This window comes from Myxocyprinus asiaticus, chromosome 10 (assembly GCF_019703515.2).
Source record: "Myxocyprinus asiaticus isolate MX2 ecotype Aquarium Trade chromosome 10, UBuf_Myxa_2, whole genome shotgun sequence".
In the NCBI taxonomy this organism is placed as follows: domain Eukaryota; kingdom Metazoa; phylum Chordata; class Actinopteri; order Cypriniformes; family Catostomidae; genus Myxocyprinus; species Myxocyprinus asiaticus.
In genome coordinates, this window is record NC_059353.1 from 16487118 (window position 1) to 16500882 (window position 13765).

The 13765-nt window shown below is 38.8% G+C and overlaps 1 protein-coding gene across 8 annotated transcripts in view; it reads right to left on the reverse strand.

The window, feature by feature from the left end:
- Window positions 1-13442, reverse strand: part of als2a (alsin Rho guanine nucleotide exchange factor ALS2 a) — a 30085-nt gene extending 16643 nt beyond the window's left edge. For 2 of the 8 annotated variants that reach the window (XR_007898281.1, XM_051708625.1), the window contains exons 1-16: window positions 13317-13413; window positions 13034-13095; window positions 11297-11445; window positions 7468-8790; window positions 7150-7318; window positions 6949-7045; window positions 6109-6186; window positions 4933-5121; window positions 3496-3667; window positions 3037-3226; window positions 2840-2905; window positions 2316-2478; window positions 2103-2234; window positions 998-1126; window positions 892-915; window positions 133-203 (exon numbers count right to left, since the gene is read on the reverse strand). Coding sequence is in view for 6 of the 8 variants with exons in the window: in XM_051708625.1 (XP_051564585.1) it covers window positions 133-203; window positions 892-915; window positions 998-1126; window positions 2103-2234; window positions 2316-2478; window positions 2840-2905; window positions 3037-3226; window positions 3496-3667; window positions 4933-5121; window positions 6109-6186; window positions 6949-7045; window positions 7150-7318; window positions 7468-8790; window positions 11297-11445; window positions 13034-13056 (2975 nt within the window). In the remaining 2 variants the exon portion in view is untranslated. The other 6 variants (XR_007898282.1, XM_051708629.1, XM_051708626.1 and 3 more) reach the window with 6 other exon arrangements.
- Between the last annotated feature and the right edge of the window lie 323 nt (window positions 13443-13765).

The window sequence follows — 13765 nt, forward strand, 5'->3', positions numbered from 1 at the left end:
TATTTAACGAATGCACTGTCCTTACACTTAAATGTGCAAATATTTGGAACAATCCAGATTCTGTAGAAAAGCCCAAATGAAAAATAAATGATAATGATAATAAATTACAGGATGTTCAGATAAGTCACTTACAGGCCCACAATTTCATCTGAGATGGGCTCCACCCACAGAGTAGCGAGAGGATAGACATAGTGAGACGAGAACTACACAGACAAAAAGAGGACAGAAAGAACTTAAGTTACATAAACCACTCTCTCGTATACATATGGAAAATGAAAAATAAATAAAGGCTTTGCCTGTTTTGCTGCTTCGTATTCAGGACCTTTGTCACTGTGTTTGTCACACAACCTCAACACGTGGCACGTTTAATCATAGAGAGTTTAGCAGACCACTGGTATTAAAATGAATGGGCGAAATTGGAACGGCCAGCGGATGTAGAAGAGGAAGTCTCGCCTTACAGGTAAAAGAGTCAATCACCTTGATACAGACATCACCTGTCAGTCATCTCGAGAACGCACATGTGCATTAGCTAAACCAGCCTGATGAGCTGAGCTAAAGAAGCACAATTTATGATACCATTGTTGTCAGATTTTACTGCTGATTTGAAGTAAGTTTTTTAATCGTAATCTTGACCAACCGTTTAGGAGATCTCTGTCTTTCCCCATTCAAGTAGATAGTAGCTGTACTTTTAGGCCGCTTGTTTGTATAAAAAAAATAGCTGCTCAGCCTGTTCTGGACCGTTCCAAAGATGGCCTTCTGTTCATACAGAAAAACAGCATACTGTGCCAAGTACAGACAATATTTAGACTATGAGGCTAGAATACTTTTCCAAACATAGCCTTGTTCTACAGTGATTCTGTTTAGGTAGGAAATAAAAGAAACTATACTCACAAGCTTCTTTGATGGAATAGTGCCCTAAATGAGAGAAGACAATAAAAAAATTAGGGAAGTGAACATTACAGAGTGGTTAAATTGTGTGGTAAAGAACTATATTAACCTGTGCATGAACCAGCACATCATTGAAGAGGATAAACCAGCTGATGGAGAATCTTCCAGCATTCTGTAATGTCAGAGCTTTATTACTGCTCTCACAAACCAGACGACGAGATGGCTTACGCAGGGATTCCTGAGAAAGAGAAGGACTCGTAAAGAGAACTGCACACACACATATAGATGCAAATCAGTGTTTGAATTCAGTTAGACCTCTTGGGAGGTCCCCTTACAGGTTGTTGTACGATGGTATATGCATTCCGTTGAAGCCATCCGTCTGTGTTATTTTAAAATTCGTGTTTTATAGCGGAATTAATGGTAAACAACAACATTACCTATGGTCCAGTAGAGAAAGCCTGAAAGAAACCAATGAAAGAACTGCGGCCAACCAAGCCCACGAAATGTGCTTCGGAAAGACTGCCCACTCCCATGACACACTGTGAATGTGAACCCTTAAACTACTCATATATTTGTACATATCAGAATATTTTGCGTAAAATAAAAAACATAAAATATATTTTTTCTATACTTATAATCAACACCTAAAATCAATAGTTTTATATATTCCCATTGTTTTTTATTCAATGACATAATTTGCAGTGCTTCATGGGATTGTAGTTCATGCCCTCATTAAAGACGATAAGTACACAGCCTTGTATCTTTGTCTTTTTGTCTGATTTTCAAATACTTTTTTTGCCTCAAAAACAAAGTTTGTGATGTTGTGATTCACCTCGGAGCTGGTTGGTTTGGTTCAATGCTTACAACTCTTTTATGAAAAGTCTCTGCGAAAAATGAATGTGAAAAATACTTCTGGAACCCAGACAGCTGAATAAGTGGGCGGGCACTGTTGCGCTGTACTGCGAGAAGAGTCTCCCTTGCACTGCACAAGAGGAGCGCTATTTGAATGCCACGTGGAGTTGATACCAATATAGAGCATTTCAAATCGTCAAATAGTCTCTTATAAGGCAGTTAGGATGCTGTTATAGTTGGCAGCTGCATATGTAGGCAGGAGGCAGCTGTTCTCTTCTGGAACAGACCCACTAGCATATTTATTGTGATTGAAAGGGAAATCCATATATGTGACAAAAACAAGACTATATTCAGCACCATACCGAATTTTTTCCTTTGAAGTTCTTCCAAAAAATGAAAGTGGTCTCAGCATCTTTTCTCTGTTTGCTGAGAAGATGAGCTACAGCTTCATATTTAGAGCAGCCATCTTGAATCCACAGGTATTCCACAGTTTTCTAAAAATAAAACATTATGTTATGCATTTTCTTGCAACTTTCCATTAAAAAGCACAATGAGAAAATTGATCATTCTCTTACCACTTCAAAGCAATTAGTCAGTTTCAGAAGTAATCGGTTATACCCATGCAGGTGGTGCAAGGGCATGTAGAACAAGTTCACTAACAGCTCACTGGGTGACAGATTTTTCTCCTTTAACTCCATCAGTGTCTGTAACAACTCTAATTTTTTCCCAAAGCATTGTCTGAAGGAACAGATCACACATGTTGAAACAGTCACTGCACAACTATAACCTCAGATAACTGATGGTGTATTATTATGATGTCCATACATGGTGTGTTAATGCAGTGTTTTAATCTCAACTGGGTTGCAGACAGCAGTGGAAAAACAATGCTCAATGCAAATAAAATGCAACTAACCATATAATCATATATAGTTAGGATATCAAAATAGATTGGTTTATCAACTTTTAAACGAGAGGAGAAAACACTTCCAATATCTTTGTTGTTGACATTAAATCGCCACTGGATGTGGTCCTGAGTCCTAAAGCAAAACCAGTTGAGAACCACTGTATTAATGAATATGGCTCAGGCATGACAACGTACTGTAAGGGCTTCAGCAATGACTGGAATCCTCCCATAACAAGAAAGTTTCCTACTGTATGGCTGTACCTGGGTTAAATTGGTTAAGTTAAAATGCATAATTGGTTTTATTATTGAGATTGTAAAATATGTATCAAAAAGTTAATATTAATGGAAAATTCTATGGTGGCATATTATTTGAGTATGAATCATATACTTGCTCTTTATAGGTGTCAATGAAAATGGTGGTGTTCTTGATCAAGGCAAGTGTTTTGATCACTTTGCCTCGCTGCAGGAAGTTGGTGAGGGATGTGGAGTTTTGTCCCGTCAGATGACAAAGCTTGCTGAAACTACCAGCCATCTCCTGAAACAGCAACATGGACAACTGACCCAGAGACAAGGCCAAACTCTCTACAGAACGACAGGGCAAATACAATCAATACTCTGTATTAAAACTCAATAACATTCCACACATTCCAACACAAAAATGTATGATGAGAAATATTATGCAAAAATAGAGAAAAATATGGTAATGGTATTTCACCTTGTTTCATTGTCAGTAAAGGAAGTTCATACAAATTGTGAAATGCCCTAAACTACTGTGTTCACACTGTAAATGCCCTGCACCTATCCTGACAGTGCCCAAACACACCAGACCCTGAAAAGAATCTGTTACGTACCATGGGCTAATAGGGGGCCCAGTATTTGGCTCTTAACCTTGCTGAGAGTGCAGTAAAATTTTCTCTCGGCTGAAGCTAACTCATGGATTGTGGCTATGAAACCCATTGCATTTTGATCAGTCAAGGCCAAACAATTCAGCCCTCCTCCAAACACACTGCTTACATAGCCAATCTAAACAAAGGACACAGACAAATTAGTGTAAAGCAATACAATTTGCTTTATTTAAATAAAACAATAAAATGCAAACATTGAATCTAATGCAACTAAACTAACTTCCAGTGTATCATACAAATCAATCAACCACTGAAACTTGCAGAAAACTTCTGCAGCTAGAGTTAATTAAATAATATTACTTGCAATATACACTGATAAGCCAAAACATTATGACCACCTGCCTAATATGCTTGCTGTTGGTCCTCCGTGGGTCGGCACAGTTTTTGACTGTACAAGACCCCTGAAGGTGTCCTGTGGTATCTGGCACCAAGACATTAGCAGCAGATCCTTCAAGTCCTGTAAGTTGAGAGGTGGAGCTGCCGTGGACTGGACTTGTTGGTCCAGAACATCCCACAGATGCTCAATCAGATTGAGATCTGGGGAATTTGGAGGCCAGCGCAACACCTTGAACTCTTCATCATGATCCACAAACCATTCCTGAACAATGTGTGCCATGTGGCAGTGCACAATATCCTGCTGAAAGAGGCCACTGCCATCAGGGAATACTATTGCCATGAAGGGGTGTATCTGGTCTGCAATGATGTTTAGGTAAGTGGCACATGTCATACTGACGTCCACATGAATGGCCGGACCCAGGGTTTCCCTGCAGAAAATTGCCCAGAGCATCACACTCTCTCCACCAGCTTGCCGTCTTCCCATAGTGTATCCTGGTGCCATCACTTCCCCAGGTAAACGATGCACACATACATGGCCGACCGCATAAAGTAAAAGAAAATGGGATTCAACGGAACAGACGACCCTCTTCCACTGCTCCAAGGTCCAGTTCCGTCACACATGTGCCCATTGTACACTTTTTCGACGGTGGACAGGGGTCATCATGGGCACTCTAAACTGTCTGTAGCTACGCAGCCCCATACACAGCAGGGTGCGATGCACTGTGTGTTTTGACATGTCACCTTTTTAGGAGATGATCAATGTTATTTGCTTCACCTGTGAGTGGTCATAATGTTTTGGCTCATCTGTGTAACATTAACAGTACCAAACAGCTGACTTGTCTGTCTAAAGCTCAAAGCGTGCCAACTGCCAACTTTAAGAGCAGGGTGGCCAAATGCCTTTTTAAGGGCACAATGGCAGTAGACAAATCAAAATCCCATCAGCTAACTCGAGAGTCTACTAACTTCTACTAACAGCTTATCCTCACTATAAAGCAACAACAACTGTAAAAACACAGTACTAAAACGGTAATATCAGCCTTTACAAACATTCATGCAGAAGGGCAAAAGGGTGGGCGTCTGGGTATAAGTCCCAGAGAGGGAATGAGAGGTGTTGGTGTTCTCTAGCACTTGCTCTCCAGTGTAGTAGAGTATGGGCTGATAACAGTCTCCATCAGCCAGCAGCAAAGTGTGAGTTTGCCCTGCTGCTACATCCCACACACGGATGCCATCGGAAATCTATCACACATACACAGGAACATTGACTTAGATTCACATGTTAAATAACAGCCTTAAAGGGATCATTCACCCAAAAAATAAAATTCGCTTATTATTTACTCACCCTCGTGCCATCCCAGATGTATATGACACAAAAGAAGACTTATCTCAGCTCTGTAGCTCCATACAATGCAAGTGAATGGTGACCAAAACTTTGAAGCTCCAAAAAGCACATAAAGGCATCCTAAAAGCAATCCATGTGACTCCAGTGGATAAATCCATGTCTTTTGAAGTGATCCAATCAGTTTTGGATGGGAACAGATCAAAATATAACTAATTTTTTATTTTAAATCTTGACATCAGCAGTCTCCTTGGCGATCATGATTTCAAGATGGATTACACTTCCTAGCGCCATCTAGCGCTTTGCGCATGCGTCAAGCACTAGAAAGTGTAATCAAGCTTGAAATCATGACCGTGCCTAGAGACTGCAATGGCAAGATGTACAGTGAAAAAGGAGTTACATTTTGGTCTGTTCTCACCCTAAATCGATTAGATCGCTTAAAAGACGGATTTAACCACTGGAGCCTTATGGATTTCTTTTATGCTGACTTTAAGTGCTTTCACCATTCACTTGCATTGTATGGACCTACAGAGCTGAGATATTCTTCTAAAAATCTCCCTTTGTGTGCTGTCTACGGAAGAAAGTCATACACATCTGGGATGGCATGAGGGTGATTAAATGATAAAATAATTTTCATTTTTGGATGAACTATTCCTTTAAGCATTAAAGAGTGCTAATTTTGTAACATGAGCTCTACATTTACTCCCTTATTCTCTTGAATTTGCCCAACTCCACTTTTTCATTGTCTGTGCCAAGTAATTTTCTTTGCCAAATTACAAGTGTATAAGCAGAAATCCTTCAATGAGATATTTGTTGTTTACATAAAGATCTGTACAACTTAAAAAGTAAGATACACTGTTAGTTGACTAATAATGTAAAGTATGAACCTTAGCAAGATTAGGAACTGTGCTGGAAGCGTTCATATGACCCAGCTGTCCAAATCTGTCACTTCCCCAAGAATAAACCTGTGAGAGGAGAAATACACACTCATTGTTATCAGGAAGAGGTAAGAGAAGAGAAAAGACAATGTGGGGATCTGGAAATAAAGATCTTTCACAATTTTCAAAGAGAAATTGATATTTAGCAATATTGTATAAACCTTACAAGACAGATCTACTGTCATTATTCACTGTTGTTTGCCTTGTGTTTCTCCCCTGTCATCTGTTCCTCCCAGACAACATTTCCCATAATTCCCTGCCCTCATCACTGCCAGCTGTCCTTGATTGTTTTCACCATTAAGTCATTATCCATTGTGTACATAATGCCCTGTTGTTTGCTTGTTCTTTGTCAGTTGTTATGTGTTTTGACCTCCTGTTCATTGACCAATTCCCATCGTAGATGTTTTCTCTGTTCTTTTGTTTTTCCCATCGTGGATGTTTGTTCCTGTGTTTACCCCGTTAATCTGTACTTTTTTTATTTTATTAAATACTGTTTCGCTGCACTTAGATCCAGCTCTCGTGACTTCCTTCCATACGTTACATCTACCAAAAGTGCCACAGTTTTGAAGTTAGATAACATTCACTAAATAATGTTAGTTTATATGGGATGTTGTAGTCATTTTTGTTAAGAAAAAACATAAAAAATAAAAATAAAAAATAAAACACTTTTGGATACTACATTTGTTCTGAATCAAATTATGTACTTGGTTTGGTTCAAGGCTTCTTTATAGAAGAATTATGCAGTCACGGCCTACAATGAAATGGTGACATATTTTAAAGTCCCTCTACCTGACATTGAGCTGTCAGAGACAAGGAGTGATTTGCTCCAGCAGTGATTTTGACAACTTCCTTTTTTCTTAAGCTCTTGATGCATAGAGGCTGTAACCTGTGAGGAGAAAACAAAAATGTTTCTAGCCTTGCACTGCGGTCAAGGACACCAGCAGTTAAACATAAATACAAGACCTTGTTTTTATAAGGGCTCTTTTATACCTGGGCAAATAGTCTCCATGACCTAGTTGACCTTCCTGGCCCCTCCCCCAACTCCACACCTCAGTGTAGAGGGAGGGGAGGAGATTTTTGGATTCTGAGGTGGAGGAAGTTGTCACGGAACCCACTACAGCTCTCGTGTGGTTGGTTCGATGACTGTCAGAGGGTGAAACTAAAATGAAATGAGTTACAACATATTAAAATTTAATGTACTTGAATGTACATAATTTTAAGAATATTCATATAATTAATCTCTTAATGTTTAATGAGGAAAAATCATAGAGTGCACCTTTAACACATTAGCCTTGTGGTTTTCAATACCTGGAGAGAGAAGGCCAGGTAAAGACCCTCTGCGATCATGTGCATCAGTGTCCTCTAATGTGATGTCAGTCAGACTTGTGCTCTTCTTGCTTTGGAAAGTATCAGCATTGTCTCTGCTCTCCTCACAGGACTCAAATAAACAACCATTGCTAATTACGAGGTCACTGAGGCAAATACCTCCATCAGCAATAGAATGCTGTGAAGAATCATCAGAAGTAGAATCCACAATTGGTAATAAACTAAGAGAACCCTTTTTGCCTGTAATAGAATTTGATGCACTGTGTTGTCTGGCAGCAGATGTACTACCATCAGTTCTACTCAGCGTTGATGAAGAAGGAAGTAGTGTACGCTCATCACTTTGGTCAGATCTGAAAGGGCATGTAAGTGAGGTCTGACGGCTCGGAGGATGGGAACCTCCCACTAAGGCAGCCTCAGCCTGCTCAACAAGGGTCTGGTCCGAAATTCTTTTGAGGTAGTCTTTTAGAGCCTGCTCATCAGGGTATGGAGTGCTTTTTGTTCGTAGTAGAGGTGTTGGCCCTGGTTGATTTTCTTGGTTTGTGTCATTTTGCTGAGAACTGTCTGAGGATGCTTGGCCAGCACAGATGTTCTCAGAGGTCAACTGGGATATTTGGAAATCAGACACAATGTGTTTGGTTTGTGTTGTCTGAGCTGGAGAACTTTGTCCTGGTCTTTGACCTTGTTTAGAATGAGCCAGTTCCACCCCAAGTGGGCAGTAATGGTCATCCGAATTAATAACATGGTCATCCTTGTCAGTCATAGTGTAGAGGCTCTGTTTGCACTGTCCACATTTATCCTGACGTTGCTGACAGGACTCTGCGGGAGGAAGTAACTGAACCAAAGCTAGGCTGTGAAACCCCCCACATGCTATCTGAACCACATATCTTCCCACTAGGTGTTCCACTTTCTGAGGTTTCCATACCGGGAACACGCTGGTGACCAGTCCAAGCTGGCAGCCACTTCCCCAGGCCCAGACCTCATGATTCCCTGACAGGGCTAGAGTGTGCTGTGCTCCACAGGCCACATTTATGACTCGGACCAGTTGCGGAGGATGGGTCTCACCATCCACCACGCTAACAGGTGTGGGATCAGGTACCTGGTCCATTCCGGAGATGCCACACTGGCCGTGAGAGTTCTCCCCCCACATGTGGACGAGGCCATCTTCAGTTACAGCAGAACAGTGATAGCTGCCCGCCGACACAGATATCACACGCTGACCGCTCATGGAGCTCTCTAAAACAAGGCCAACAGGCTGAGAACTGGCTCGTTTCCATGGCTGCTCTCCAAAACTATAAACATGCCCATCTGAGAGAATAACATATTTGACAATAAGCCAAATCATTAAAGGGGGTCATTTCATGAGTTTTCCTTGATCTTTTGAAATAATAATTAAAATGTACAATGAACATAAACTGTACCTTTTAGAACTCAAATATTCCTCCTCAGTCCAAAAAAGACCATCTACTGTAACTCAACTGCAACAAAGGTTTATTCTGAACTTCTGCAACTTTCTGACATCAAACAGGTGAATATAACAACGCATCACTGCCCACATTTAGATTTTAGCAACGCCTATTCAGTTTTGAGGTACTAGGAGAAAGTAGGATAGATACTATTAATATTAAACAAAATTAAAAAGGAGAAAAAAATTAGGACTCTTTTCGGTGCAAAAGCCTGATTAGCTAATATTTTAAGTGGACCTCAGGGAAAATCAATAATTAAATAAATAAATAAATATGACCCCTTTAAGAAGTATGAATATTCCTTTGAAAACCTATGAGGTAATTTCATACTCTATCATTTAAAGCTCTGTTTACTTCTAATTATTGACATGAACTTAGGCCGGAAAAAACAACGCGGTTTTTGTCTGTTGTGCGAGCTTCTGATAAATTTTTTCCTGTCAGTAGATATTGCGTGGAAACCGTTGGTGTTTGTGTGGTTGTGGCTCGCATTATATGAGGTATTACGAGTGAAACCAAGCGGCTTACGAGCACCTTACAACCTCCCGAACCTTTTTAAACTAGGCATGTGCACGAATAATCGATTAACCGAGTACTCGTTCTGCAACAGCTATTAAAAACACTACTTTAATAACGCAAATGTATCTTTCCTTGCGCATTCACCTGCCGTGAGCAGTGCTGAATACTGTACTTTCCCTCTGGATCTCTCACAAAATCTCACAGTTACAATGGAGTCCACTGGGAGGGCGCTTCGGAGGTGTCGTCGAGGTGTTGGATGAGAGAAGAAGATTTGATGCCGTCTGCGCTTTTGAAAGCAAAGCCGAGGGTGTTTCTCAAAGCTAGGACAGACTTGTATTCTTATGAAGACCAGTCTTGCCAAGCTACCTTGGAAGAATGAACTTGGAAGGACAGAAGGACGTAAAACGCATCTTTTGCCAGCTTTGAGATGTTCTACGATCTTCACATTAGTATGCAATTGTCTGTCCTAGCATATATTTAGCCATATTAACATTATCAAAAATCAGTGACAACATTATTATCATCACACCAGTGAGGTTTTGCAGGACTAGTGACACGTTGAAAGAATAAAGTCTTTTAACACTCGTTTCCTTATACTTACTGTATAGTTGTAATATTTGGATTATTTTTTAATTGAATTCAATACTTCAATTGAATTCTATTTTACTGATATTTGGTGGAAACCAACAGACAAGGATCTGCTTTTATGGTGGAAAGAAACTGCAAAGCAGTACAAGAAACTCTGAAGCTTTTCAGACCATTATGTGTGTATGTGCATTAAATCTCTTAACATGGGCAGAGCACATTTTTAAAAAAAGCAAACATTCACTACTTGTTTTACTGAATAAAATTGTGAATTGATAAAAATGTGATGGCATTTATGTGGATTTTATACAGTATACAGTAAGTGCATTACCCTAATACCATCAGTATTGAATTCTAGTATGTTTCTAAGCTCTGGGAATGTGCACATTTTTTTTTACTTTGAAATCTTTTTTTATGCATATTGTTCATGAAGTTTTTTTTTCCCCAAAAGAAAAGCATAGTTTGTAAAAGTTACCTTATTTTGAAACCGTTCTTGGTAATGTTTGTGAATAAAACAAAATTTCACATACGTTTCAAACTTGTAATTTTAACTTAATTAAAATTCTAATTTACGAGTAATCGATTACTAGTTTTTTGTGGGTTAGAGAACTCGACTACAAAAATACTCGAAAATGCCCATCCCCATTTTAAATATGTAAAAAAAAAAAAATTGGGCACCGTTAGCTTGAATTCGTGAGGTGTGTGCAGGTGAATGAGCTGATTTGACAATCTACCTGAATTTGACCAATCAGGTGGCAACAAAAACCACAGAAGAACGCACTTTGACAGGAACAGGGAGCCCTGAATGTGTCAATGTCTACTATGACATGGTCATCAGAGACTATATTTTCCAGAGGATCACTCAAGAGCTACAGCTGTCAGGGCAGTTGCAGTGCATTACAGCATATGCATATGGGTTTTTAATTCTATCACACACAGCCTAGCTAGGTAGATCATGTTGATTATTATAACGCTGGTAGAATTTAACACTGCTGTTTGTTTTCTTTTAATTACTTATACAGTGGATGATGTAATAAAAAGTAGATAATGTCATAACTAGAATAACGCAAATTCATGTGATTGTTTTGGAATCTGCCAGGTCATAAAGTCTTCATGTTCCACTGCATCTGTGCGATTAGCAGGACTAGTAATGTGTGCAAGGTTCACAACCTCCTGAGATTCAGAACTCACACCGTGTACGCCCGGCCTTAGGCCAACAGATCTGACATAATAAAAACAATACTGACCTTCTGTCAGCAGAAGTCCATGTAATGTTCCCAATGCAGCATGAAGCACTGGTCTGGACAGAACTAGTCTCTCTGGGGTAACACTGCAGAAATACCCCTGCCATCTATAGAGCACACCTTTCTCTCTAGAGCCCTCCTCTTTTCCAGAGCTGGAACGAACACATTCGATTTTAAATATGATGTATGTAACATGTAATGTAGTCATTAGATTTTAACAATATTCTACAATTCCTGGTAACACTAGACTATATAAGTTCATTACTAACATCAAGATTGTGTATTGCATAACAGGTTATTAGTTCTATACAATCAAACATTTGGGTCAATGACGTGACGCTAATTTTTTTGTCCGCATCTAATAAATTATTCATAAATGCATTACAAATGCAATTCACACAAAACAATTACTTGAATACACCTCTTCTAGGATGAACATTTTTTCACTTACTGAGTTCAAAGTCATTTTGATATTTTTTTCTGGGGCTTGAAGTTAAAATGTCATGTGGTGCAACTGTCCAGAGACAGTAAGAAATTTCAAAGTCAGTTCAAATGAAATGCAGTTTTATTTTATTTTAAAATATGATTAACATTTGAAAACCTTTTGTCCACCAAATCAAAGTAATGTGGCGCAACCAACATGTAGGTTGAACTTTTGGTGTCATGTGATAAAAATGATAAAGCTGAGAAGATAACTTTAGACCCACGAGACTGTATTAAAAACAAATCATAATTTTGTCATATCATTAAATATCAATATTTTGACATTTTAATGAAAAAGCACAACTGGTTCAGGTCATTTGGCGCAACCATGAGAAAACTTCTTGATAATCTTGACTTAAAAATTCATGATTTTTGTACAAAATATTTTTCACCTTGAAACATATATTTGAAAACTTTATTTAAATTAATGATGAAGTTGTGCACTCTCATGTATTCAAGATGCAAGGAAATGTATTTTAATACCTTTTACTTGATGGTTGCACCACATGACATTTTTAAAGTCATTAAATCATTAAATAGCATTCTTGTACAAAATGCTATACATGTTTTTCAAACAATCTGTAAAAACAACATGAACTCAAAGATTACATGTCTACGAACTTGACATCTGTTTTAAATCACCTCAGTCAACCTTATCTGTCAATGACACATTTACAAATGCATGACAATGAATTTAAGGAAATAGTTCACCCAATAGTTCACTCATGCTTTTATTTTTATTTTCCATTGAACACAAAAAATACGCTGTTATTCCTTCTGTTAAACACGTCCCCTCCGTTGCTGCACTCAAATCTCATTTTCCATTCGACTGCCATGTGGCTCGGTTAGGACAAAAGCAAGAACCAATGACATTTGGTGTCAATGACCTTTTTTTTTACTGAACACTAAATGTATTTTACAGCTTCGGCGGAGGGGAAGATTATCAGTGAATAACTGTATACATTTCAGTCGGTTCATTATACATAGCTTTGGTAAGACTTCAAAATACTTGAAATACAGTGAACAAGTCATATGGAGACTTGCATGGTAGTGTATCGGTGTTATTCTACATGTACCTTGACAGCTGTGTAAAGATTATTTAAAAATACTAATTTTCTGTGTCAGCACAGGTTTGCAACTACATGAGGTTGTGTAAATAATTACAGAATTTTCATTTTTAGGTTAACTAATCCTTTAACATTAAAAGTTAAAGTAACACTTTATATAACTCTAGAGCTAACAGAAATGAGTACACACCTGCTCTGTCCCTCCATCAGCATGATTTAATCCACGTGTAACAGCCTCTCCAGCATCATCATCATCTACTTGAAATCAAAAAGTTATTTATTTAACCGACTTCACAAGTAACAGACTCACGCGCCCACTCTCACAATCCCGCCACCAGCACGAGTTTATCTGCACGCAAATGCAAATACGGGATAAGTCAATACAGGAATTCAAGCCTGTCACTCTTTAAAACCGCCTATTCGAGTAAACAGAAAGTAGTTAAGATCGAAAAGATTCAGTTAAGTGTACTTACAAAACGTTGCGTACTGTTATTCATTAATTGCGTTACACTGTACAGTAACTTACAGGAGAACTGCTGTCTGCTTTTGATATCCGTAAATACTGTGAAATCTCGCGACTCAACTTGACAGCACTGTTTCAGACGCACCCCGACGCGACGAGAGGGAAGTTTATTTTGAAAGCTATGGAGAGCGCAGAGGGTCAAACTTAGTCCCACTGGACAGATTTATGTAACGCATAGTCTCTAATGACCTCTTCTTTCTATTGCTTTAACATTAGGGATGCATGCAGCTTCTGTTTGACTGTTTGACGGCAGTTAGTTTAATTAACGGATTATTTGGTTAAGTGCAGAAACAATACAAAGATATCTCATGTAGATACATGTCATAATTGGAATATATGTGTGTAGCACATAGCTAGAGTATATGTTAAACATAACAGATTATATAGCGTTTAGATGCT